Source organism: Mus caroli, unplaced genomic scaffold (genome assembly GCF_978045245.1).
Source record: "Mus caroli unplaced genomic scaffold, Mus_caroli_1 scaffold_8, whole genome shotgun sequence".
In the NCBI taxonomy this organism is placed as follows: domain Eukaryota; kingdom Metazoa; phylum Chordata; class Mammalia; order Rodentia; family Muridae; genus Mus; species Mus caroli.
Window position 1 is genome coordinate 34,165,174 of NW_028227263.1, and position 27,633 is coordinate 34,192,806.

General features: G+C 47.2%; 1 protein-coding gene across 1 annotated transcript in view; it reads left to right on the forward strand.

Moving 5' to 3' along the window:
* Window positions 1-11,792: 11,792 nt before the first annotated feature.
* Window positions 11,793-27,633, forward strand: part of Galnt18 (polypeptide N-acetylgalactosaminyltransferase 18) — a 318,219-nt gene continuing 302,378 nt past the window's right edge. Inside the window, exon 1 of the mRNA XM_021167493.3 lies at window positions 11,793-12,476. Coding sequence (XP_021023152.1) covers window positions 12,242-12,476 — 235 coding nt within the window. The 5' untranslated portion in view covers window positions 11,793-12,241. The remainder of the gene's footprint in view (window positions 12,477-27,633) is intronic.

The window sequence follows — 27,633 nt, forward strand, 5'->3', positions numbered from 1 at the left end:
TTCTCTGTGAAAATCTCCCGTGGGCCCACCCCTCTGCTGAGAATTGCAAGCGTGCTCTGCTTTCAGCCCCGAAGTGTGCGCCATTGCTCCTTTAATGTCTGGCAGAGCATGAATTGTAAACATGTCCTCAGACATGAAGGCTGTTTGGAGACTGGGGCTAGAGAACTGGCCCTGAAGAAAAAGGAGTTGGGCTGAAAATGAGCTGCTGAATAATTTAGCCTGAATTGGAAAGTCAATACCTTAAGCGAGGCGTGGCGAAACTTGAGAACTTGAGGTAAACACTGTGAAGATGTAATTTTTGAGAGAATGTTATCAAAAAGAATAGCTCTTTGGAAGGAGGCAGAAAAATGGCTGAGGGTGACCTGGGTCTGACTAAGGGTAGGGAGGGCATGGACACAACAGGAGAAGCAGAACAGAAGTTGCATCTGAATGAGAGAAGTCCCAGGAAGGTGCAGGAATACCAATAGGTCCAGGGAAGGATAGAAAATGCAGGCCTGGATGGAGAATTTGATTAAGGGTGGTGTGTATGAAGGGAATCCCACTGGATAAAACTGTTAAGATGGAACCAGACAGAAGCTGAGAGGCCTGTGGTAGCTGCAGAATGAAGGGTACTATGTAGAAGAATGGCAGGCAGTCTGCTGTGGTGGAACATGGTAGCCTACACAAACTTGCTGCTTGGGTCTTGACATGCAGGCTCTGACCCATCATGAAATATTGGGCATGAACTTGATCAGCTATGGTCCAGACTCTGTGCTGAACACATAATGAGGCCATACAGGTCTTACGTATCAAAACAGACTGGTCACATGACATGCTAGGTGCTACATATGTACCATCTTAGTCTTTGTCACAGTGATGAGGTGGATAAAAGAGACACCTCCATTTTACAGATAAAGTCATCAAGGCTCAGAGAGGCCAAGGAACTTGTTCAAGGAAATCCAGCGTGCAGATATGGGAGCTACTATTCTGCCCTGTCCCATTGCTGTTATGATTTGGGTGTTTAAATGAGGAAGTGCATGGTCCACCATGGTCCACCATGGTTCAGTGGGGATGCAACCATGTGTTCAGGGACCGGGGGGGGGCGGGTTTCAAGATTTTATTTTATTTTTATTTTTATTTTTATATACATATATCTGTGTGCACACATGTGTGCATGTGTCAGTGGAGACCAGAAGAGGGATTCATATTCCTTGGCTGGAGTTCCAGGTATCTGTGAGCCTAAAACCCTGGTCCTCATGACTGAGCAGCAGGTGCTGTTAACCACACTTAGCCCCCTCTCTAGTCCCCTATGAAGGCTATACACTAAAGTGACAGATTGAGTGGAATTGACAGATACAGTGCAGTAGGGGACAGGGGCCTGAACAAGGGCCTGGGGATGCTGAGGGGGCAGTGGAAGGGCTGCACCAGGCAGGGCTCTGGAGGTTGGACTTCACACCGAGGGAGGGGTGGTGGGAAGCTGCTGGACATAACTAGTAGGGTTAGGATAGAGGATGCATGAGTCAGTTCTGCATCTTAAACAGATCAGCCTGGATGCTCTGCAGAAAGTGATAGGAAGGGCAAGCCTCCGAGGCACAGAGACACTGGAAGGCAGAACACAAGGGAACCAATAAACGTGTCAGGCCCTCAAACCCTTCATCCAAAGGAGACTCTCCCAGTCTCATGCTCAGATTTTTTTTCTTCTTTGTTCTCATTTACAACCAACTGTAGTAATTCAGTTGTTTGTTTGCCCAATTTATGGGAAATTAAGAATAACGATTTAGCAACAAATATGAAAGTATATCAGGTACTGAGGGAAAACGAGCCATGGCAGAAAGTGACAGTTTGATTGTGAGGAAATGTCTGTAGAAAAAAAAAACATGCTGAAAATGTGGAGCTGTCAGGTGGAAAGGCCAATGCCTGTGCCCGTGACACTGTCCCACGCAGTGCTCACCATTCTCCTTATTGCTGGTGACCAACGCACCTTCAAAAGTAAGCCGAGGAAGGATTGTTCCACTTTTGCTCGCAGTTTGTGGGTACAGTTTGTACAAACATGCTGGCTGGCAGGAGGAGGAGGCAGCTGGTGGACTGCATTCCCTCTGCAGCCAGGAAGCAGGGGGGAAGCCCCTCCCCCGGGGGCTTGCTCGGCTCTCTTCTTTTTGTTTAGTCCTGGACCAACTTGATTCTTCTTGTCCACCCAGAGCTGTTGGATGGAGGGCACATGCCAAGATGGCTATAAAGCCTGGAGCCTGGTCTTCACCTTCTAGGCTTTGAGGCTAGCTTGTGTCTCTTTCTGTGTGGGAGTAATTATAGTAGGCATAGTGGTTGGAGCTTGGTTGATGCTTCCAGTCTGTCGTGTCATAATTGAGCTGAGGTAGAGAGAACACCATAGCAAAGGCCTCCTGCAGAAGGTGGGAGGGAATTATAAAGCCTGTCCTCTAAGCAGAATGAGTCCCCCTCATAAGACCACCCCTGCCTGATTCCCAAAGGTCCTCCTAGCTGGGCTTCTTGACTGTTGACACTCCCACGTAGACAGAGGGGGTGGAGGCAGAGTGCTTTTGGACCCTAACCCGAGTATCCAGTCATTTTATTCCAGACCTGAATGTGATGCTACAGAAATTATATGTGACCTGGTAGCATATACGTTCTGGGGAGGACTAAGGGAAGGGGCTCAGGAAGTAGAGCTGTGAGGATACCACTTTCCATACTGGGTGCAGACTTTCCAATATGGCCGTAAAATGACTAAGACCACATTGTCTTGATTTTACCCTGACTCCATTTCATGTCTGCTCTGGTGCCTTTCATCCCTGAACAGTTATATTCTTCTTGGCAACACATCCAGGACTTTACATGACCCTGACCATGGCCTAGATGTATAACCAAAATATCAGCTGGACATATAAGCAAAACAAAGGCTACACAGTACCCCCTGCCCGACATGTACCTGAAAATGATGTCATTGTGGGTTTTGTGAGTTTTTCCTGTATAAGTGTTGTACCCCTGAACTTCCGTGCCCAGAGTTCTTTGGGGCAAGAACCTGCTCTAAGCTGCTGGTCTTAATAATGGCCTCTTACTTGGCTGTATGTGTACAGTGGCCTTATAGTTTTCTAGACTGGACTATAACAGCTGCTTTTAAAGTCACTCGTGTTCCTACCCATACCTCATTACCCATGTTCTGTAATAATAAACTCTGGCTTCCCAGCGTGAGCTGTGATAGAATTGAACTTTGTGTCTTTGAGACTTTACAAGAAAAGGTAGACATCACTTAGTCCTATCCTCTTCCCAAGCTGGGAGAAAGTTCTTGAAGCAAGAATGCTTCTTGGTCCACTGTGGTCTTTAGGAGTTTAGAAAAGTCCTGGGTGCTAGGAATTTTCCTCAAGCAAGCAGGGATGAGGAGATTGGTTATTTCTTGAAGTCATAGGGTTAATAAACTTGAATGTGTCTCAGGCTTCTCCCTTGAACTCCTCATTCTTTAAGTGGCTGCAGCCTGATGTGGGAGGCTCCCTGCCCTGTGAGCTTAGGGACTCACATCTTGGACTGAAGGCCTCAGCTCCTATGTTCGCAGACACTCATGCACCATGGGCCATCACTGAGCCAAGATGCCTGACCTTTCATGGCTGGTGGGTCTACATGCCAGCCCCACACCATATCTGTTTTACTCCAGCCGTTTCACTCCAGTGGATACCGGGCTGAAGGGGGAAGCAGCCAAAAGACTTCTATTCCAGGCACTGTGTGCTTTATAAATCGAAGTTACTGTCAGTAAAATAAATAGACAATAAAACCAAAACATTTGTATTATTTGCTGATAATCCAGAAGACTGGGGCAGGAAAAAAAAATATCTGAAAGATAGGAAGGCACTGGGGCCTGAACCCTGTGAGGGATTAGTTTGTTTTTTCCGAGACAGGGTTTCTCTGCATAGCCCTGGCTGTCCTAGAACTCACTTTGTAGACCAGGCTGGCCTCGAACTCAGAAATCCACCTGCCTCTGCCTCTGCCTCCCAAGTGCTGGGATTAAAGGCATGCGCCACCACTGCCTGGCCCTGTGAAGGGTTAGGTCCACTTGCAGACCCTCTAACTTCTCACATTACCTGCCTCTACTGACTTACCGAGGCCCCCGAGGTTCCATGTGAGGGGTCAGTTAGGAAAAGAGTGTTTGGTAGGAAGTGAGTGCTGTATCCACTGGAGACCTGGGATGTCACTGGAATAGAGACAGGGAGCTGTGGCCCCTCCTGCTTAACTTTGGAGGACTTGAGTGTCAAGGATATTTTGCTAAGATAAGTCTAAATTTTCACTGTATTCAAATTAATTTGTAGTGTAAATTTTTTGCTTATTGATAATGCACCCAGAAATTTTGTTAAACTATCTTATGAAATACAATAAACTGTCACTTGGTTTTCTACACACATGATCATATCATGAGACTAATAGTTTGATTTTTATGAAATTTAAGTATTTGGGGGAAGATTATTATCCAAATTGATTTAGGAAAAGGAAGTAAAAAATTCTAGCTTCAATTCCCACAGGATCCTTCTGATACACAGGGTCTGTTGTTCTTTTATACTAACAGATGACACATAGTTAAAGTAAAACATTAGTCATTAATTTATTAGTTATTTATGCAGCACTGTGATAGGTGCTGATGTTATTGTTTTGAACAAAAGTCAGGTTTATCGACATTTCCCAGTAGCCTATGGGCAAAATGGTTATCAATTCATAGTCTAGGTGAGAGACAAAGGGAGAATCTTGGTAGCAGACAAGGTGAAAGGTGGACTTTTTTTGTCATATGTTATTGGTAGTAGACACAGCCAACACGACTCGGTCATAGTTTCTGAGGATCAAAGGAGAGGGGGCTGTCAAGTTTTGCATGAACACTGGTCATTTGTTGAGTTAGAGAACACTGAAGGACCAGATTAGGAGGTAAGTGGGGAGAAGGGCAACTCATGAGCTCGTTTTAGCATTTGGATTCTGGATGCTTTTGTGCTGTGTCAGGAGGGTGCTGTGAGTGTAGCTTGCAGCCTGGAGAGAGACCTGGCGGAGCTCATGTGCATATAGTTAGCAGTAGGTGACAGTTTGTGTGACTGGAATGGACAAGGACTGGAGAGAGACTTAGACTGACTCTTGGGAACAGCAACGCTTAGTGGCCATGTAGAGGAGGGTAACGGCAGGGATGCAGGAGGTCATGGAGGTCTTAGTGGCCATGTAGAGGAGGGTAACGGCAGGGATGCAGGAGGTCACGGAGGTCTTAGTGGCCATGTAGAGGAGGGTAACGGCAGGGATGCAGGAGGTCACGGAGGTCTTAGTGGCCATGTAGAGGAGGGTAACGGCAGGGATGCAGGAGGTCACGGAGGTCTTAGTAGTGAGATTGAGATGGCGGAACATGATGGGATGATAGCAGTGTTCAAGGTAGCGGAAAAGATGAAGAAGATAGAAATGTCATTAGACCTAACTACATCGAGACAATTGGCAACATTGTTTAGAGCTGAAGAGAGGGCAGGCAGTAAAATATTTATGACAACAATTGAAAAACAAACAAATCTGCGTGTTTGGATTTTAAAGTACAATCTGATAGCAGGAAAATCGGTGAGATGGGAGTTAGCTTTTCTAATGCACACATGTTCAACATGGCGGGCCTCCTTCTTCCGTAGCTGATGGAGACCTTTCGAGATATCAGGTTGGGTGACAAGGACTCTATTCTATTTGTTCAACTACTTGAGGGCAGAATATAACTGTATTCTGAAGCTGGTCAGGCCCCTCATGACATTTACAAGTGAACTCTGTGGACGTTGGATGAGTCTCCTGGCCTCTATGAGTTTGGACTCTCTGACAGGACGGTGATTGAAGTGTACCCTATGAATCTGTCCTGCCTCGTCCAAGAATCCATAGGCACCTGGTGAGGCGATGTTAGCTGGGCTTGCTCTTCTGAGCAGTCTATGCTCTTGTGCATCTGTCATTTTGTCTTGGAACCAGAATTAGACAAATCCTTTGATGACATATTCCACATCTCTGGAGGAGGGGATCTCAGCGTGCTGCAAACCCAAGCTGCCCCAAGCTCTGGGCTCCAGCTCTGTCAGAAGCAGATTGCAGACTTACCTCCCAGCTGCTGCTTGCCACTTGCAATTTGGGCTTTCCACCGAAATCACTCTGTTCCCGAGCAAGCCGGTCACCTCGCTGTTGAGAGAAGTTGCTGGGACTGTTGAATATTTTATTCGCCATCTGGCAGACAATACAACCCAGAGCATGCCTATGGGCGGATGGTGTCCCAAACTGCTGTGTACCAGTATGGAAAAGGCCACTGCTCCTCATGTCTGGCAGGCACCTATGATTCCTCACAGGGGACTCCCACTATTTCTGAGGCTGAGAATGAGGGATCAGGGTAGAGTAAAGCTGAAGGGGCCTCCTGACTTTATGCCTGGGCATCCAGGTAGCCACCAGGTATTTTCTAATGGAGAATTTCATGGCTTAGCTAAGACCCTTCCTGCGTTCCTGCGCTCCATTCCAGGCTGTTCCAGGGCACTTGCTCTTGCTCTGAGGTCTCTGGTTCTAGCTGTGTAGAGGGACTCTAGAAATGCCGTGTCCAACCAGACTGTTACTTTCAAAATGTGTGTGTGTGTGTGTGTGTGTGTGAGAGAGAGAGAGAGAGAGAGAGAGAGAGAGAGAGAGAGAGAGAGAGAGAGAACACTTTGCTCTTCCTCGTTCAGGAGGCAATGTTCAAGTAGGGCTTAGGCACTTTCCCATTTCCAGTTTTCTTTCCCAAAGCAATACTCCCAGTGTCTGTCACTTATAAGTCTAATTATTGATCTCTCCATGGAAGATGGTTATCCATAAACTATCACTGCAGTAGAAGGTGCTCTAGGCTCAAAGTCAGAGGCCTCTACCATGTTTATTCTTGTAATGCTTGACATTTAATACAGTCCTCTTAACCACAAAGTGACTTCCTCGATGCCTGGGCAGAAGGTCATAAAGTTGCTATAAAGGTCAAGAGGAGACCCATGTGGTCAGGACCTTGCCAGCTTCCCTGCCTGCAGGTCTGGGTGGCCTAATGAGACACAGCCAGACCTTGTAGATCAACCTGACTCATTTTTACTTATAGAAATATCATAGAAAAACGTCTATGCATCCCTTCACATAATAAAACATTTAGAAGTATACATTTAGTTCCTGGGTTGCATGCGTATGTTATATAATATGTATAATTATGGACTGAGAGTGAATTATCATCATTTATTATTAAGTAAAAAATGCAGAGCACGATCTGAACTAGCATGTGTTGAATACTTAGCACAGCTGAGTGCCAAGTCTTACACATTTTCCTTTACATCATCTTCAAACAATCCCATCAGGAGAGATGACACCTTCCAGGTGAGGGAGTAGGGATATGAGACATAAATCACCCACAAACATTCCCAGAGGAAGGGTGTGGCAGGAGCAGAACTCAAAACCAGGCCTGTGGCTTCCATGGATATGAACACTGTGAAGGTATCACATTGATAAGCATCACTGTGAGACTGTTCTCATGTGTGGGATGGAGAGATGGCTCTGGCTAAGAGCACTTGCTGCTATTGCAGGGGACCTTGGCTCAGTTTCCAGCACAGATGTCAGACAGCTCACAACCCTTATACCTCTATCATCAGGGGATCTTATTCCCTGCCTGGTTCCCATGGATACCTGCATGCATCATGTACACACATATGTGCATGCACACACACACACACACACACACACACACACACACACACACACACACACAGAATAAACGGATGAACCGAGTAAGTTCAGTGCTTGGTAGACATCCCTACTACTGAATTACATCTTTTAACAGTAGCCTCACTTCCTGTCAGGGTTCAGGCTGGCCCTGAACTTATTCTGTGGTCCAGGCAAGCCTTGGCTCCTGCTTCAGCCTTTGAAGGAGCTGGGATTTCAAGCTTTCATCAGCAGGCCCAGAGACCCTTCTCCAGGATAGCCGTGGATTCCATCTCTTGAGTTCGGCTTCTTGGAGGATGTATCTGAAGCATCTGGAGGCAGCATTTACATGCAGATTCTGACTGAGTAAATGGGAGATGGAGCTAATACTCTGCATTGCTTGCCAGTGTTGTGACTGACCCATGGACCACACTCTGAGTGCAAGGTCAAAGGGTCATGAGCATCGTCAACAATACATTCCAAAGAGACATTTTGGTTGTACGCTCATTGGTGTATTTGAGTACTTATTTCCCACATGTTCTTGTTAATACTTAAAATATTACATATTTAAGTCAATCTGATAGGGGAACTATGGCAGCCGTATCTAGAAAAGTGTTTCTAATTCTTATCCAGCATAACCATCCTCTCGTTACTTCTTGGTTGGTTCTGATCTCTCTTCCACTGTTTGCTCATGTTCTTCGTCCATTTTCCCCATTGGATAGTTTTACCCTCTGTTGGATTGGCTTGTATATTTCTTTATATATTTTGGCTAGTACTACTTTGTTCTAAGAGCCCACATTTCCTTGAGGGAGGAGGAGCCGGTCCAGCAGAGCTGTCTAGTGGTAAAATCATGGGATCAGGATGCAATTGATGTCTCCATTATCCGTTTCCATCTCTCTCTTTCATACTAAGACATCAGCTAGGAGCCTATCCTACTGCAAGGCAGCTGCTTCTTCACTGGTCCACTCCATTAAGGGAATGTGGTCCATGAGTCTCTCTGAGTACCTGTGCACAGAGGTTACTGTCACATGACCCGAAGTGGATTACTAAGCGACAGAGGTGGGGCAGATGGACCTAGTTGCAGGGTTCCTGCAGAATCTGCACTTGAGTACATTGAGGAGTTTAGTTACTCCAGCTCTGTTGGGAAGGTGATGGTGGAGGGAAGAGAGGGTCCTTTTTGCGTAACTTCTGGACCCTCTGTTCTCAGAGGAAAGCTGCCTCTAGAGATTGTCGTTTTTTCCTCTCATTTATCTTCCAGACATTTGGATACTCAGAGAGAGTAGTAACAATCAATACTTAGATAATGCCATCAGTGTCCCTCATACAAATTAAAGTCTCATAATATTTCCATGATGTAGGTAACGTTACTATTATCCCATTTGCAGATGGAAGGACTTGAGGCACCAAGTAGTTAGTTAGCTTGCTCAAGACTTCACAGCTAGTAAATGAGAGAATTTGCCTGGCTCCCTAGTCCAAATCTTAACCCTGGCACGAGGGAGGCACCAAGTAAACCTTTCTCAGCAGTATGCTTTTTCTGTCAATTACATTTTTGGGCTGTGGCTTCCTAACATCAAATCTTGGGCGTCTACGACTTTTGTTTCTAAAATGGATTATCCACTTTTGCTTTGCAACCCACCAGTCTCCATTCCCTTGAGTACCTGCCACCCTACTTCCCATAATGCCAGCCCAAGACTAAAGTCTTCCACTACCAGGGTTCATTTTCCCTGTTAAGCCCCCAAGTTCTCTTGGCACCTCTGGCCCCATGGTGTTACGGAGTGCTGCCATCTGGTGGCCACATGTGGCCACTGTGAATCCTCTCTTAGGAGTCTATTCCTGCCGAGAATGTAAGGGATTGATGGCCAAACGAAGATTCACTTTTCCTAATGGTGACACCAAAGACACCGTGAAGAAGGCTTAGCATTGGTGGCATAGCTGTGTGTCTGGACATGAGGATAAGAACCTTTATAAAAGGTGAGTCATAGCAGGAAGTGTCTTTAATCCTACTACAGAGGCAGAGGCAGGTGGGTCTTTATGGGATCAAGTCCAGACTTGTCTACTTGTTTACATAGAGAGTTCTAGCTTAGTCGGAGCAACATAGTGAGAGTCTGTCTCAGAAAACAAAATACCCGCCCCCCACTTCCCCACCAAAGACTGCTCTCAAGTCACATCAAGGGGACAGTAGCTTCTTCAGTGTACAACATTCAGTTTATACAGGACAAAGCCACCAGGACTTTCAGCCCTCATGTCACCTCTAGTGGTAGGAGTGGAAGGAGACACTAGCTTCAGATTCTCAGAATAAGTTTCAAGGACCACTTGGCATCAGTCGGCTCACATCGACTATCTGAGGAATTTTTCAGTTCTGATGAACATCAAGGGGCCTGATAGTGAAGCTCCCGGCAGGACTTATTACACGGCAAAGTGGGAAGACACTTGGGGTTAGACGAGTGACATAAGTGGAAAGTCTCGAACCTCCTTGGGCTGAACAGCTCTCCATGCTCAGAAAAGAGGCCCCTGATGAGACTGAAGCCTACACCGCAGCCATAGGTCTAGAGCAAACTGGGCAAGTGTCCCAGGCAACTGGTCATTTAGACAAAATGTCAGGAACTTGCTGAGTTCCTGTTGAGTTGAATACAATGGAACTGAGGGCCGAATATAAGAATCTATGTCCAAGAACCATTTATACAGGGAGCTTGCAGAGATACTGGGCCTTTGATCTTGTGATTCTGCAGAGGGTGGGGAGTGATGCCTACACAAACACTCCCATGCTCCTGTTTCTAACCAAGGTTTTGGGGATCTTGAGTTGGAATCAGAGGGTATGTGGAGCAATCAGGCCCAGCAGCATTCCTTCTATCAGCCCCTATGGCTGAACTGCTGATGGTAAAGAAAGACATTCAAGCAGAAAGCCAATGAGGTGGAACCCAGCCAGCTAAAGGACAAGCCCCTTCTTGCTGCCCACAGCCTTAGATCCTGTAGCTTCCAGTAGGGGAGAAGAACTGAGAGTGGTCAATAGAAAAATCAAGGTTTGCTGAGCAGCCAGGTGGTGTTCTTGGACCTGGGAAGGGAGGAACTGAATCCTGGAATGATACCCACAGGAGCCTGGGCACCCACTGTGTGTCCTGTCCTAAGCCCTTTTGGCATATCCTCTCATTTAATACTTATAAGCAGGAAGGTATTGTTGATATATGATAGATGGGGGAAATGTCTCTGATGGTGTTCTGACCCTTGCTCAAGCTCATGTAACTGACACATACTGGAGCATCAAACCCAGGAGTCTCTCTCTCTCTCTCTCTCTCTCTCTCTCTCTCTCTCTCTCTCTCTCTGTGTGTGTGTGTGTGTGTGTTTCCACATTCTCTCTCCAGAAAGGCTCTGTTGACCACTTGATAGCCATGAACACTGTATGTGTGGGAACTATACAAGTCATGGGGAATTGCATCCTCTTGTCCCAATACTGTGTATAAGGCTTCCTTAGACGTGGGGTGTGGTGGTATCCATAAGCAGTAACGGCTCCCAGAACATGAATTCGTCCAGGGAGCTGCATAGTGCATAGACGTGACCAGCGATTGCAGAGACACCCTCACTGTTCACTATGCCTCTCCTAGAGATTTCCGGAAGGCATTTGGTGACACCCGGGAGACCAACAGAGAGGGGCAGAATTAAGGCTCAAGAAGCATAAGGTGTGGACATTTTGAGGACTAGCCACTTGTATGGTTTGAGTCTCCATTATCAAAAAAGGAGATGGAGGCGAGGAGTCCGTTTTTCAGGTGGAAAAGCAGAAGAATCCCCTCAGTTGGGGAAGGTGAGGGTATAGGAGCATCGTGGTCCCTGAAGCTTGGGTTTCTTAGCGGGAGCGCGAGCTGGAATTACTCTAGAGGTGGAATCTGCTGGCCTGGGCGGGGACTGGAGGTTCCTGATCTGCAGGCACTGCCGGGCTAGGGTGGCCCGAGGGCGCGGGAGACTCAGCTGTGTCCGGACCCGAGCCTGCTGCCAGCAGGTGGGGCGCGGGGCGGGGCTCCGCCCCCTGGCCCCTCCTCGTTGGTCCGCAGCCGCCCAGTCCCGACCCTTTTCCAGAGCCAGAGCGCGATTGGTGGCGGCGCTTGTCGCTCGGAGGGGGCCGGACTGCTCTGCTTCGCTCTTCTGGTCGCAGCCACAGCCGCGGTTCTCCTGAGCGGCGAGCGGAGGGCTGGTGGCATCTCCCAGGCAGCCAGCACTGGAGATGGAAAGCAACGCGGCTGGGCCCTGGCAGTGACAAAGTTTCCCAGCCCTGCAGGTCTCGTCTCGCCACTGCTGGCCACCCGTGACCGCCTAGGGAAAGGCTCGGGGATTTTGAATTTGTGGGGGAAAAGCCCAAAACAAAAATCTAGACCCACCTCGTTTTCTTTGTGGAGCTCTTTCTCAGGGTGGCCAGCGGCCGGAGCTGCAAAGTTGTGCGCCGCGGCTCACACTGCCAGGAGACCCGCTTTTGGAGAGACTTAGGTGCTGGCGCACCCAGAGACCCCAGACGTGCCAAGGGGGTTGAGCGCGGGGGAGTTTGGGGTGTACAGCGAGGAGGGGCCCCGGGTGCTCTATATGGAGGAAGGACCCCAGAATGGTGTGTACCAGGAAGACCAAAACTTTGGTGTCCACTTGCGTGATCCTAAGCGGCATGACCAACATCATATGCCTGCTGTACGTGGGCTGGGTCACCAACTACATCGCCAGCGTGTATGTGCGGGGGCAGGAGCCAGCGCCCGACAAGAAGCTGGAGGAAGATAAAGGGGACACCCTGAAAATTATCGAGCGGCTGGACCACTTGGAGAATGTCATCAAACAGCATATCCAAGGTACAGGCGTCCTGAGAAACTTGAGCCAGGCGCGAGGCCCGGGAGTGCCCAGTGTTCTGCTTGTGGGATGCGCTGGGGCCAATGCGTAGGAGACCAGCGATTGCAGGGAGGGCTATGGGTTGGCAGCTACGTGGTTGGAGGGATTGCAAGGACTGGTGTCCTGGATCTTTTGTGTCTGCCGCTCTGTGAGTCTTCCCTGTGTACGCGTGTGCACAGGTGTTGTGTGTGTGTGTGTGTGTGTGTGTGTGTGTGTGTGTGTAGCTTGCTGTAGGTATGGGGACGCGATGTGCACGTGTCCAAACGTGCGTATGATTCCAGGGTGCTCCTTTCCAGGATCGCAGGATCTCACACTAGTATAGGAGTGTGTCTGACTGTGGATGTTTGTGCTTCCAAGAGAGAATGTGAGGGCAAAAGAGCTCATTTGCCGGGCTTGTAAGGGACAAGAGAGATGTCTTGTATGACTCTAACTGTGGGTTTTAAGGAGCAGCAAGCTTCAAGACAAATGCGGAGTAGAAAATTACATTGGCCCAGTATTGGCTCCAGCCTCAGTCAGTCTCAGAAGGACTGGGACTGCAGGGGGTATCTTAAGTAGAAAACAGTCCCCACCTAGAGCACACCTGCCTCTCCAGGATCCTCCCCTAAGGAGCAGGTGTCAAACCCAAGAAGCAGCTTAGTCCACTGTGGTGGTGTTTCTTCTGTTTTGGATGGAGAAAACCCACTCTGGGCTGCGGCTTTACTTCATAGCCTTCCGGGTTCTAGCAAGGCCAATTTGCCAGGACAGTTACCTCGGTCGCAGAAGCAGGAAGCAGCCACTGGCAGAGTAGACAAACCTACAGGGGCTGGGTCTGAAATCCAAGGCTGCAGTGGGTGGGTGTCTCCAGACTGGGTCCAAAGAGACAGTAGGATATGGAGAAGTCTCCTGCTGTGTGAGGAGCAGATACTCCTCCTCAGGACAGTGTGGGTATCAGAGAGAAGGGATGGAGCTCAGGGCTGCTGGAGTGAGGGGTGCTCACTGGTGATAGCAATCTGGATTCTCCCTGTCCACCCCAGGTGTCCCGTGCTTTCTTAGACAGGGAGGCTTCTTACCCATAGGGCCCAGTGAGTTTCCCTGTAAACCTGGCAGCCCATCTGAGCTCCAGGCTGCCTGCTCTGTTTACTCAGGATTACTCTGAACCGCTGTGCTTCCCACATGGCCAGATCGACTCCTTCCCCAGGGCGGCTCCGAGGGCAGAAAGGTGACACAGACAAAGCGAGCACTTGACTTTGAGGGCCCCTAGAAGAGGGACCTTTGGCAGCTCTTACTTCAGACCCACCTCTGTCTCATCCCTGCACTGAGCCCCACAGACCAAAGTGTGCCATAGTGCCTGTTGCTGCCATTCTTACTGGGTTTCTATCCCTGGGGTCAGACTCAGCATTAGTCAGCAAGAGAAGTGCACCCTGATGTGATCTGGGAGATGGAGTCAAGGCTTCACCTTGCTCAGACATCTCCAATGTACACACAGATTTTTAAGAGATCTTCAGTCACGTAGCCACTGTGTCTGTGTTCCAAAGGATTCTCCCGTTCTTTTCTATCTAGTCAGGAAAGAAGCAAGCAAGGGACTGCTTTAGGAGTCATTTCGAGGATTTCATGAACTCAGGAGCTCAGCACTGAGCAGGCCCTCTCATGTTCAATGTGGGCCATGCCACATGACTTACAAGGCTCCACACAAAAACCATCGTGGAAGTTGGGGAAAAAAGAGAAAACTTGTAATTTTTCTACCAGGAAGACCTTAGAACTTCTGAATGCTGACCTGATCAACTGGAGGAGAGACGTTCTAAAAAGGAAAGAAAGAAAGAAGAAAGGAAGCTCCTCAGACTGTGTTAGTCTGGTTGTACTTTGGACAGTAGGAAATTAATGAATTATGAGGACAGGGCCAAAGTCACTACCTGCAGAGGGTGAGGCAGTGACTTGGGAAAGGCTAGGCATGAAGCAGACAGATGGCAGAGGCTAGCTGGTTGCTTGTGCTTTAGTGGTGTTCTGATGAAGACAACGCCCTCCAGGGCTCCAGAACAGTCCCTGCACTTGGGTTTAGGGCTTAAATGTAAGAGACTTGTAAAGTCTGTGAGATCAGACCCTGCCCTTGAGGATGTGGGATGTTTCTGTAGATCTACTGTCTAAGTCTCTTGCATCGGGAGAGCCTTTTGAATCATCCATATTACATTGTGGAACTGAGGATGGTAAGGCTGATAAGGAGAATAGCCAAGAACTGTATGGCGCCTGTTAAGTGCCGTGCCCCACTCTCAGAACTTGGCGTAAGTTGACTTACCCTTAGTGCCTTGTGAGGTTGGTGGTTTTAACTCCATCCTACAGACGTGGACACAGATTTGGAGAGGTTGCTTGACCCACTGGTCTAAGGTCACACTCTGCTACACAGTAGAACAGAGATTTAAACCCAGAGAGCTTCAGGGTTTCTGCTTTGTCTTGCTGTGAGACAAGATCTTACCGTAGCTGTGTAGGGTTGACGTTGAACTCGAGACCCTCTCACCTCCTCTGACATTACAGATGGGTGACACCACATCCAGGTTATTTTTAGTGTTTATTTTGGCTGTTAGTTCTGTAGGCTAGGAGGGGGGTCATTCTGTGTTCTTAAAGTGTGTGATATACTGTCTGCTAAGAGGACCAGAGGCTCCCAGGGAAAGAGTGCTGTGTTGGTGTTAGTTGGCAGCTGTAGCATTGGCAGTATCCTAGTGAAAGGCATTTGAGGATGCTGGAGGGCTGGTGGGCTCAGTAGTGTTCCCACATGGAGATGCTTTCCACTGAGAGACTAGGGCCTATCTGGCTTTTGTTTGGTTTCCTGAGGAGGCAGAGGTCACATTCCCTTAGAGAATGTTTGATGACTCTATGGGCGGTTTCTGGCAGGTGGAAGAGAGACAGTCGGGATGGATGCGTGACTGCCCTGCACTAATATCCAGTGCCCTAGTTAGTCATGAGTGTAAGCTTTGCCAGTTTCCAAAGGACAAGCTTAGCGCCTCTCCTCTTTGGAAGGAGAGCTGTCCAGGAAGTTGCAAATGTCACCGGGTGTTGGGCAGGATGTTCTGAGGACTTGCAATTACAAGAGGCTTTGGAGCAGTCCCCTAGAGGGCTGTTCTCGCCATGACTGGAAAGTTGCTTTTCCTCACAGGGACCACAGTGATATTTCATTTTAATTTGTTTTCTGATTGAATGATTTAATTAGATGGTGCGTGTGAGTCTCTTGGGAATGTAAATTGTATTTTTTGAACATTATTTTTTTTTCTTTTAAAACCAAGTAAATGTTAAATGGCAGGGTGGTTAGCTTCAGACTTTAAGATAAGTATCCTCTTGGATGAAACTCCAAGTAGTTCCTAGTACAAGCTCCAACTTAGGACCTTACACCTTGTGTGAGATAGACAAATGGAGTTAGAGGAAGTCAACGCATGAGAAACCTTGGAAAGAGAAATTCCCCTTTCTCCTTCTCTTCCCTTTTGTCCTTTTCTTTCAGAGACAGTGTCTCATATAGTCCAGGAGCCTCAGACGCACTACCTAGCAAAGAGGATCTTGAATTTCCTGTCTCCCTCTCTCCAGTGCTGGGATTACAGGTGTGTGCAACCATGCCCAGTTTATGTGGTGCTGGGGACAAATCCAGGCCTTGTCCATCCTAGGCAAACACTCTGAGAACTGAGCCAACCCAGCTCTGGTCATGTTGGTTTTGTATGTCAAGTGCAAACAAAAATGGCTTTCTCCTTTTTTTTTTTTTTTTTGAATCTTTTTGAATCTGTTAAGGAAGTGCCAATGTTGAAGGGACAATTTAAGCATGCATGAAACTTCTCAGGATCTGTTCTACATGAACCTTCCATTTGGCTTTGCCCACTTGACTCTACATCTGAGGAGACCCCACTATTAGATTTACACTTTCTCCCCTTAGTCCTTTTTAAGGAAGCTTTGTTTTTCTTTTGGCCTTTCTATGTAGTTTATTTTCAACCTTTATCTCTTGACAATCTGAGGTGCCTCTAGATGCTGCAGGAGCTGGGTGGAGTTCCTGGGGACTATGGGGAACTGGGACACTCTGGATCGGACCCACACTTGTTTTCTAAGGACGATAGAATTCCTACTGTCAGTGTGACTGGAACTGCAAGTGAGTCACTGAGCTCAGCCATCGGAGCGAAAGGGAAGAACATTACATGAGCAGTAACTGCTTTAACTGTGGCTCAAGTGTGCAGCCATTAGTAACCTGTTGGTGTTGTCAGTCAAAAGGCTGTCCTTGGGGTGGGTCTGTCACTAGGTGTTTCTCTGTCCCCTGTGCATAGACCACTCCCATCCCCGCATCATTTCATTCTGTTAATAAAGTCATATTTCTCCCATTTTCTGTCGGATCCACTGGGGACTGAAAGATACTTGCAAGCAATCTCACTGTCGTTGCCTGAAATTTTTATGATTCTTGTCTGATCTTTTGGAATGATGTTGCTGGCCTGTAATTTAACTATGGAAGTGACTGCCTTATCTCAAGTCTTCCCAAAGCATTGACATTATTTTTTTTCTAGAGACCACTACTCTCTTCTCTTTTAGCAGTCAGCTTTCATATGGGTTTCCATAGCATGTAATTAAATCAAGGAGTTACGGCAACAAGTCCCCGTAGTATAGCCATGCTTGGGAACAGAGCCAACACGTAGCAAAAAACAAAAAACAAAAACAAAAACAAAAACCCTGCAACTCCACCGTTAATGGGAGGTGCACCCTAGAAGAGAGGAGCCCACACAGAGACAAGAGCATCATGGGAATGTTTCCCAGGGGAAATGGGAAGCATGGAGATTTACCGAATGGAGGAAAATTAAGAACATTTCCTCAAATACTTTAAATGACTGCATAGTATTCCATCACCAGCATACCATTTTCCATTTGACTTTCCCCAATGGTACACGCTGGGGCAGTGGATACACTAGGGGGTAAAAAAATGAATGTCTTTGCCTCACCTACTTCCCCCTTTGAATTATTCTCAAAAATGTTGTCGCAGAAGTAAGATTATTAGTGACTCAAGAGTCTGAACATTTTTTATGAAATATTATTTTTCAAAAGGAAAGCCTTTTCACCCAGCCTCTGACAATGCAGTATTGTGTCGGGGTCATGGAGGGCTGGCATTTGGTGTTATCATTCAGCATTTTCTGGGCAAATGGAATTATTGTCAAGACAGTCGAGTCTTTTGATTTGTATTGCTGTGCTTATGGTAGAACTTAATATCCTCCCTGTGTGTGTTTTTGTCTTGTGAGAATCATTTTTCTCTCAGCATCTCAGTGTTGGTGATTTGTGTATTTTGCATAATTTTATAGATATATTAATGAATTAGTAAAGATAAACATGGTATGTTATACATGTTATACACATATTTATTTGTAGAGTGATGTATGTGTTGTGCATGTGTGTGTGCAGGCATGCTCATCTGTGTATATGAGCTGAAGCCAGAGGGTGACATAGAGTCTTCTTTAACTGCTCACTATATGTTCTGAGACAGGGTCTCTCACTGATCCTAGAGTTTGCTGTTTTATTGAGATGGGATGGCCAGTGAGCCTCCAGCATTGGGGTAATATATGATAAATGGCATATATGATATGCATACATGTATATATGTATATATCCCTCCACCATCTCCAGCCTTTATGTGATACTGCAATGTGAACTCAGGTCCTTATTTTACCCAGCCTCTAATGTTTGATTTAAATAGTTAAATAGATACCATACATAGATTAGAGGCTTTCTAACTGTGTCTCCTGGAGTTCCAGACTTCCAGAAGGTTTAATTTGGGGCCTCAGTAATAGGAGCAAGTCAAGTGTTATTGCCAGTCCCTGGTACCCCTAATACTCTCAGTACTCCCCAGTACCCTAATACCCCCAATACTCATAATACATGCCAATATTCCCAAACCTCCAATAACCCCCAGTACCCACCAATGCCCCCCAGAACTCCCCAATACCATCAACACCACCAATACCTCTAGTTGCCCACCCCCCACCATTCCCACAACATGTTCTCTTTCCAGTGTGTATGTAGTGTTTGGCAATTACTTCAGTTCTTAAGAGGTTTCACGTCTTAAAGAGATGGCTGGAAGCCTCGTGGGAGAGAAGGAAAGCTCGGACAGCTGCGTTTTTGTGAGGGATGATGGCGGCAGCCTGAAGCATTGGAGAGGATAAGCAAGTCCAGAGTGAGAGCGGGCTGTCTCACACTGTCTATCTGCCCTTCTGAATGCCACGCTGATGTAGTTTCACCATGTGACTCATTTCTAAATCCACTATCTTCCTCCTAGACTCAGCCCCATGGCAGCTGTGGGAGGTTTGGTCATTGCGCTGTGTGTTCTCAAGCTTAATCAGGCAAATGGTGTGCATATTTGTGTGTCTCCGTTCCCCAGTATCAGATTGCTGACATGGCTTCCAGAGAAACAGGAGATGCCCTATGTGAGAATGTTTGTCTGCCCCCTGTAGCTTTCAATTGACCCCCTCCACTCCTTAACTGGAAGGGTTTGTTCCCAGGGGAGCATGATGTCCTCATTAGGAGGGAAAGGTGTTGTCTAAGCAGCAATGCTTTAATAACAGACACTGGACCCTTGAGAGTGTCAACAGCAGGGCTCAGGGTTGAGCCCTACTGCTTTGTTAATAGTCTTGGAGCACATCTTATGGAACAGAAGGACCCTGCCAAAGCACACAGCTTCTCCCTGTGACCAAGGACTTTCCTCTTTAGCCAGAAGTGTATATAGGCTGCAAAATAAATGAATTCCACATTCTTTCTTGCTCACTTGACATAAATTGCTATTTGCCCTTGATAAGCAGTTGGTGGTGAATCTTAAGGAGAACTTAGAATCAAAAGCCAGCCCCAGTCCAGCTTGTGAGGGCTTTGAAGGTCAGCGCCAGCCACAGAGGTTAGCTTAGATTTTCTAGATATGTCTGTAAGACTCTAAGCCACACACACAGGTTCTAGGAGCACCTCCTTTGCTGTTCTGTAGGATACTGACCTCACTTGTCTGGGAAGCTGGAGGTGCTGTTATGTGGCTGGAGGCCTGAGGGTCTCTGGGTTTCTTGCCCCATTTTCTTTGCTTTGGTTTTACCCAGAGGACAGACCTGCTTTCCTCTGGACAAGCACACAGAAGGGATATCACTTGAATGCTTTGGGGAGAGATCTTTACTGAGTATGGGGGATGAATGGAGCCAGAGAGCAGCAGGTGGGCTGTGAGGAGAGATGGGATATGCATGAAACTAGAGGGCCAGATTTCCATGGGTGCCTCTATCTATGGGCTTGCACAGGCTGCCGTGTGCACATGGAGGTCAGAGAACAGCTTCTTGGAACTGCTTCTCTCCTCCCACTATGTGGAGCCTGGAGATTGAACTCAGCTCATCAGGTTTTTTTCAGCAAGTGCCTTTATCCATTGAACCATCTTGCTGGCCTTAAATGCCTACACACGTCAGAGATACTGACAGATAGAAGCAGAAGCAGAACACTGGGGCTGCAGGTGGCTGTCATATTCCATGAGTGGCAGGCCTTCTTTCTGTGCTAATCTCCAATTTGGCAGGGACTTGATTCTTCTAAAGCATATACAATGGTTGTCTTCTCAGACCTCACTTTGCCTTTGGGTCATATGCAACTGCATCTTGCACTGCAAGGCCGCACAGAAGGATTCTCCACATTCCTATCTCCTTGCATGCATGCCTTCACATGCACGCTGCTTACCCCAGGGCGGGGCCAGGATTAGGCACGTTCTGACAGTGCCTTCGTGGTCATCCCACCCTTTTCTTTCCCACTCAGTGAAGCACATTAGTATGCCGGGGAGTGTGTTCACCTTGAATCTCTCTAATTTGTGGAGTTAAAGTTAATCATTCCTAAGCTTTGCTACTTAAGTTATTGTTAATAGCAAATCACCTCACAACTGTTCCCAAGTCAGGTATGTTGTAGCAATGACTGTGAGCAGCAACTGTTCTGGAACCTTCTCTGTGGGACTGTGCACTCTTTATGGACTCTGCGGCGTACAGCCAACTGGAACTTTTGGTGGAAGGCGTCCTGGCCACATGTGTTTTTGTGGCTTTTCTGGAGACACAGTTATGGCTGAAGATATGGCGGTAGCAGGCTCTCTGCAGTGTGTGTGTAGCTCGGAGATGGCTCCTTTCATTGCCCGATGCTTGGCTTCAGTTTCGTGAGTTTGGTTCTGGACGATGAAGCTGTCTTTAATGATGCAAGTGAAAAAACACGAGATGACCTAATGTCAGTGAGATATTGAGAGCATTGCTGTATAAAGCCACAGTGAAGTGACACAGAGGCCAGAAGGCAAAGTTAACTGGACCACATTTTATTACCACTGTCCTTCAAAAGCTCCCGAAAGGATGGGGTAGGGAATGTCCAGAGAACCATAACGACAATGGGAAACAATACCGGGAGAGGTTGATACAAACTCTTTCGTGAATGCCCCCATTCTACCAGTGGCTGCGCAGACAAAGCATGTGAAGGGCTGCCCCTTAAGCATCGTGAGTGCTTGATTGGGTTTCGACACCTGACTTGTCTAAAAATCTCTGTCCTCAGGAGAGTTCAAGTTAAAAGCCATTGAGATTCCAGAGGCATGGAAAAGTATTTCAGAGACCTTGGCCAAAACAGGGCTTGAAAATTGGGGCAATTCACATCATGCTGATAATATCTGGGGGTTTTGGAGAACAGGACAAAGACTGTTTGGGCCAATGAATCACAGTGAGAAAGCTAAAGAGCTAAAGAAAGATTTTTGTGCATGTGAGTGTATGCATACATGTGCATATCTCTGTGTTTGTGTGTATGTGTGCACATGTGTGTGCATGTGTGCATGCACCTCTCTCTCTCCCTCTCCCTCTCCCTCCCTCTCCCTCCCCCCCTCTCTCCCTCTCCCTCCCCCTCTCCCTCTCCCTCTCTCTCTCTCTGGTGTGTATGTGTGTGTGCACATGTGCATGTGTGTGTGCGAGCACACATGGGGAGGCCAGAGGACAATCTCAGATGTCATTGCTCATCTTCTGTTTTGAAACAATGTCTCTCACTGGCCTGGAACTCACAAATTAGTCCATCTGACCAGTGAGCTCCAGGGAGCCTTTCTCTGCCTCCCTGCACAGAGATTACAGGTGTGCACCACCGTGTCTGTCAATTTTACACAAGTTCTAGGGACTGAACTCGGGTCCTGTGATTTCATAGCAGGTTTTTGCTAACTGAGTTATCTCTTCAGCCCTAAAGAGAGATTTGAAGTGACAAATGAGAGACTTTGATTTATTTTAGTAGCAACAAGCTTCAATGACATTGAAGACTGCCTGGGAAGAGAATACTGGGTCCGAGCCTGGGTAGGCACTGTCCATGTGGGACATTACTGTATTTACTTAAATTGGTATTAATTCTAGAGGAGGGGATTTTTGTTCCTTTAGTCTCAACAAGCTGGTGAGATGTAATTTCAGAGGTGAGAAAGAGTCTCTGATTTGGAAGCCATTAGAGTGTTGTCCAGATGTTTGTGCACTGGAATCTTGGTGCCTGTGTGGTTAGTTGGAATCTTGGTGCCAGCGTGGTTAGTTGGAAGGGTTAGCCATTAGCAAGGTGGATTCTAGTAGGAGCTGATTCACTCATTGAAGCCACCACCTTTGGAAGAGAGTCAGGAAATTCAGAACCTGGTTAGTTCCCAAGAGACACATACTTACAAGTATGAGCCATCCTCCCTTCCTCTCTGCCTCACTACAGGTCTGCTCGCTTGAACCTATAGGTGTTGCTTTTGGCTGTTTTGTATGGGAGCTGGAAGCCTCCAGAGGCTAAACATATGAGACCTGACTTTGGCTTTTCAGAACCAACATTTTTCTCTTATATATTATCTAGCTTCAGGTAGTCTGTGATAGGAATTGAAAATGGCTTAATAGAGATAATTTGTCCAAGGTCACAGAGATGATGAGTGGTAGAACCAGGAATGGTGGCTCCTCTAAGATTTGTGGATTTTACAGAATATGAGGGACAGTTCAAAGACAGGGGAAGATGAGTTAACAGAGACCATGAGGCCTTGGGTCAAGTAAGAGAGGAACAAGACTTTACAGATAGTGGCTTGGTTTATACTTTTGTCAAATCCAGAGGTGAGTGGGGTGCAGTAGAGGGAGGGGTTTTACAAGTGTAAGTGAAGAGTCTCCCATCTGTGGGGCCTCCAGGGATTTTGTCCTTGTAGGAAAAGCAATGTCCCATCAGCAGCTAGAGCCACCCAAGTTGTACCTGTGAGTTTCTGCCACCTATGATGTGTGTGTTTGCCTGTGTGTCGACACACTCCTGTTTTGTGGATGGATGGCCACAGTGAAGTGTTCTCAACACCAGGGTAAAGTCAGTCTATCTGATGTCCCCTGAATCCCCCACTCGTAAATGCCCATCTTTCTGAGATTTATAGGAAGACATGGAGGGTCCCAGAAGCCCCTGCCCTGTCTTCTCTCCCACACAGCCTGCCTCTCTCTCCTTTTTTTTTTTTTTTTGCCTTGGTATGCTGTTTTAGCTTCATCTCTCAGGATTTGGAAAGGGAGAGACCATTGTGGTAAAGGAAAGCCCTAATAAAGTGGTTTGGGCACAAAACATTAGTAGCTGTTTATTTGCCCCAAACAGTAGGAGCCTGTGTTAATAACCTTGCGAGTTATGAGCTGGGGAGTTAACACAAGCAAAAACCTCACTGTGGACCCGCAGATGTGACTCCATTTCTTTATTGAACTGATCTCCTGTGTTTGCTTGGTGACATTTTCTGTTATCCACACGAAGATCCTTTTTGATCTTCTGTTACAGATTCATTCAGCTGGTCTGTGGTTGGCATTCCAAGGTAGATGAGTTGTCTGGTGTCTCTTTATTGCAGTTCAGATGCTCGGTGTTTATGTGGTTCCTACCTCAAAGGATTTGGGCTGAGGGGACAGGCTTTGTCTAACTAACCGCTGCATTTCTGTGATTGCTGAAGAGGGAGCCAGGAAGGGGAGGAGGGGCAGGCTGCTGGCTGCTTCAGACTTGCCTGCTTCTCCTCCATCTCAGAGGAGTGTCTATCAACATTCTGGTGTCTTCAGTGTCCGAGTTCCATTATGATAATTGTCATTATCATAATGATAAGCTGGTTTCCAGTTTGACTTTCTTTAGTTTCTAAAAGAGGGTGTGGAAAGGCTGCGGACAGCTTAGTCAGCAACGTGCTCCCCTTGCAAGCATGAGCACCGGATCTCAATCTCCAGAGTCCATGTGAAAAGCCAGGTGTGGTGTGTGCCTGTCATCCTAGTGTTGGGTGGAGGCAGCTGAGTCCCTGGAGCTCACTGGTCAGTCAGTGTAGCCTGCTTGGTGAGTTCCAGGCCAGTGAGGGACCCTGTTTCCTGAAGAGAAAGAAGGCTGGGTGGCACCTGAGGAATGACACCCAAGGTTGATCACTAATTTACATGAATTTGCGCGTGTGCGCGCGCGCGCGCACACGCACACACACACACACACACACACACACACACACACACACACACGGAGGAGGATTCATAGGAGTAAGAACTTCCAAGTGTACAAGTAGGCTAGACACCTCATAGAACTCTGGGAGTCAGATTAAAGGAGAAACACAATGGAAAGTTGGTAGAAAAGACTAAAAAATTGGAATGGATCCAGTGGAGAAGGGCAATAAAACCAGGTCTGTAGAATCATGGGAGAGAAAGGACTTGAGGGACTTTTGAGCATCTATAATGCATCAAATAAATACTGCCTGTCACTCACCTTGTTTGAATCTCTAAGGAAACCTGTGTGTGTGGAGGGGTATGTTAATTGCACCATTTTACAGATGAGAAAGTCAAGGCTCAATGGCTATATGTAACTTGTCCAAGGACAATTAACTATGCGAAATGAGAACCCCTGACTCCATTAAGCCTCCCTGCAAGGAGTCAACGTCTCTCTTGCTATCTCCTCCAAGGGTGCTGATTAAGAGATAAGAGGATTGTGACTTTCTCTGGGCTAAGGGGTTGCACAAGACTTGGCAGAAGAGGAAGGGAGTCCTTGTGACTGTTGAGGCTGAGTCGGGACACTGAATGACGTCCTTTCCAGAGCACAGCTAGTCCTCCTAACTGACCAGGAGCCCTCCAGACTCAGCCCTCTGTGAGTGAGTGAGGCTCTGGGGGTGCTCATATTTCCTTTCTTGAGAGAGGACTAAGTCTAAACAGTGTGCTGAACTCATTCAACTAATGACTTCATTTTGGAGGTCCTTTAAGGTTTAGGGATTAGAGTCAGGAAAGAAGCCATTAGAAAGTATTGATGGTTACGAATGAGCTAGGAGACATGGCAAGGTCTACCAGGAGGTTTCCAGTTAATGGAGGACTGGAATGTTCAGAGTCATATACCATGTAGAGAAGGCACAGGAGACTGGCCTCAAGGCCACCATCTTTATTGAGGTTTCAGAATTATAACACACGAACAGCCACAGTTAGTTGGGAGAAATCACAGGTGCACACCGAAGTTCCCATTCTTCCATATTTGACTGTAAGAGTAAGAGGGTCCCGATGTGTAGCCCAGCCTTCTTTAGCTAACAGGCTCAGGTTCTTGTCTCTCTCATTCAGCAGCTTTTATTAAGCACCTGGGGAATGGTGAGGATGTGCCAATGGAGCGAAGGATCAAATATGAAGATATGGCCATTAGTCATGGTGGCCAATAGCTCTCCTCTAAGTCCACTCTTGGAGAAGGTGAGATGTGAGCCGCTTCCAGGTCCAAGGGCAGAACAGGTCCAGGGGAGTCAGGGAGCAATGCCAGGGCTCCGTGGCAGGGATATGCTCGCTACGTTTGCACAGCAGTGGGGTGGCCAGAATGGCTAGAGTAGGGTGATGGTAGGACAGGGGTAAGGCATGAAGACAGACTGGCAGCTTCAGCGACCCTGGGAAAGGAATGCCCTAGCCGAGCTGGAGGGGCTAAGTGAAGGAGCACATTTGTGAAGGCATCAATCTGGGCTGTTCTCTGGCTGCTTCCTGTTGAGCACGAGTCTGATGCTGCTGGCCTGGCGCAAGGCCAGCTGTGGGGGGTGGCACAGCAGAGGCTTCCAACGTGGTCCTTTTCTTTAAAGAGCAGGAAATTGGGACGTGAAGAACAAGGGGAGGTTAGAGGAGTAGAGTGGGCCAGGCATGGAGAAGGGAGGAAGGTCAGTAACTCAAACCAACACTTGTCTCGAAGAAGGAGACCCCGTCCCTCAGCACGGTGGAAAAGAACAGCACAAGCGGACCTGAAAAATCCACCACGCTTCTGATGGATCGGTTGACCTCGTAAGTCTCTTCACTCATCACGCCTCAGTTTCCCCAACTGTATGAATAAAGGTAATTCCCTTGCCATTGGCAGGGCTGCTGATCAAGAGGTGCAGGAAAGCACCTGGCCCTGCCCACCAGGGGTTAGCACAGGGGAGGTATGTTCAGAATTCATCTTCCTACATTTCTCTTCTCCCTCCTCCTTGTGTGTGTGTGTGTGTGTGTGTGTGTGAGTGAGAGAGAGAGAGAGGTGAACATATTCACTCTGTGTGTATATGCATATGCATGCATGGGGGGGGGACAGTGGTCATTGTCTATTGTCTTGCTCAATCACATGCCGTCTTACCTGTTCCCAGACAGGTTCTCATTAAACATAGAGCTCACTGCCTGGGATGGCTGGCCAGTGATCTCCATTGATCTGCAGACATTTGCTGCCATTCTGCCTTTGTACCTGGGTGCTGAGCATCTGAGCTCAGGGCCTCATACTTGTATGGCAAATACTTTATTTACAGAGTCATCTCCGCAGCATTGCTTCCCTTCATTTTCACTGTGTTTTTCTTCCTGGAGTTTTGTACAGGAAATACGGAATGTGTTTTCTGGCTTTAACACCTAGGATGTGGGATTTCAGCTCCATTCTGGTGCAATTCATTAGGGTTATCCTAGGTCCATCAAGTCTGAGATGATCATGTTAACATTCAAGGAAAACCAAATAACACCAGAGACATTGTGTTGGTGCAGACAGGCAGGGATTGTGCTCAGGGGTATCGGGTGCAACCCACCACTGCCAGCCAGCAAGCTGCCATTAAGTGTGCACATGCCTTTGTCTGTTAAAAGCCACTTGGCATTGCGGCGGGTGGTGATCGATGTTGGCAATGCTCTAGGCTGCTGAGACCTTGGCTGGTGGGAGAGTTATGCTGCCTGTCTGGTGAGGCGTCTTTCCCTCTGCCTTGGTAGGGGGCACGTAGATGCTGCACATCTTCTTTTTCATCTTGACCTCCAAGATGTGACTTTGAGTCTTTGAGTGACATCAGCCCATCTTCCTGCCAGGATGGGTTTGATTTAACTCAAAGTGATGTAGCTTATAATTTCCACAGCAGCCAGGAAGGTGTGATTTAAGACAATTGTCAGGAAGATTCGATTTAATCTTTTCTTTCCTCTCCCTCTACAAAATGTGCATTTTGTTGTAGGATATAATTTTAATATACATCCTTTACAATCCAGAGCTGCATGTAGTCTTCATACTGGGAAGGTGCACTTTGTGTTTTTCTTTAAAGCACTTACCCATTTAAAGTCCTAGAGACACTGTGCAGGGGGATGGTCTTGCCTTCTTAGCAGAGAGAATTGTGAAACTGCTTAGATAGAAACTATTTATTGATTGATATTGACTATTGATTGACAGATTCTTTGTTAAATAAAGAAGATAGTTGACTTAGCAGACTGATAAAAATATATTTACCTAAAACTAGACAATTGTGAGTTCTGGATTCTATTGGTTCTAGTAAAATAGGCCCTAGGTCTTTTGAGTTCCTCCAGACCAAGGCCCACCTGGTTTGGAGATTGGAGCAGAAACATGTTACCGTTGGACTGTGGGCCTTGGTGTGGAGCTGTGGCATCTGAGCCATCCTCCAGCCCTTCCCACTTTGCTTGCACATTAGCAAGGAAGGAGGAGGCTCCTTCCTCTGTCTGTCCTTATCCTAGTTCAGTCAAGAAGGTTCTGGTCTGAAGGATCTTTGGTGAGATACAGAACAGGCTAGCACTTGAAGAAACACTGAGATCCACAACATTCCAGAACACTGGCTGACAGTTCAGAACGCAACACCATTCACCATTTGGTAATAGTTTGAGGCCTTCCACTTGGCCCTGGAGACTTGGGATAAGAATCCAGCCATCTTGAATTCAGGTCAAGATGGTTCTCTGCACAGTCAGGTAC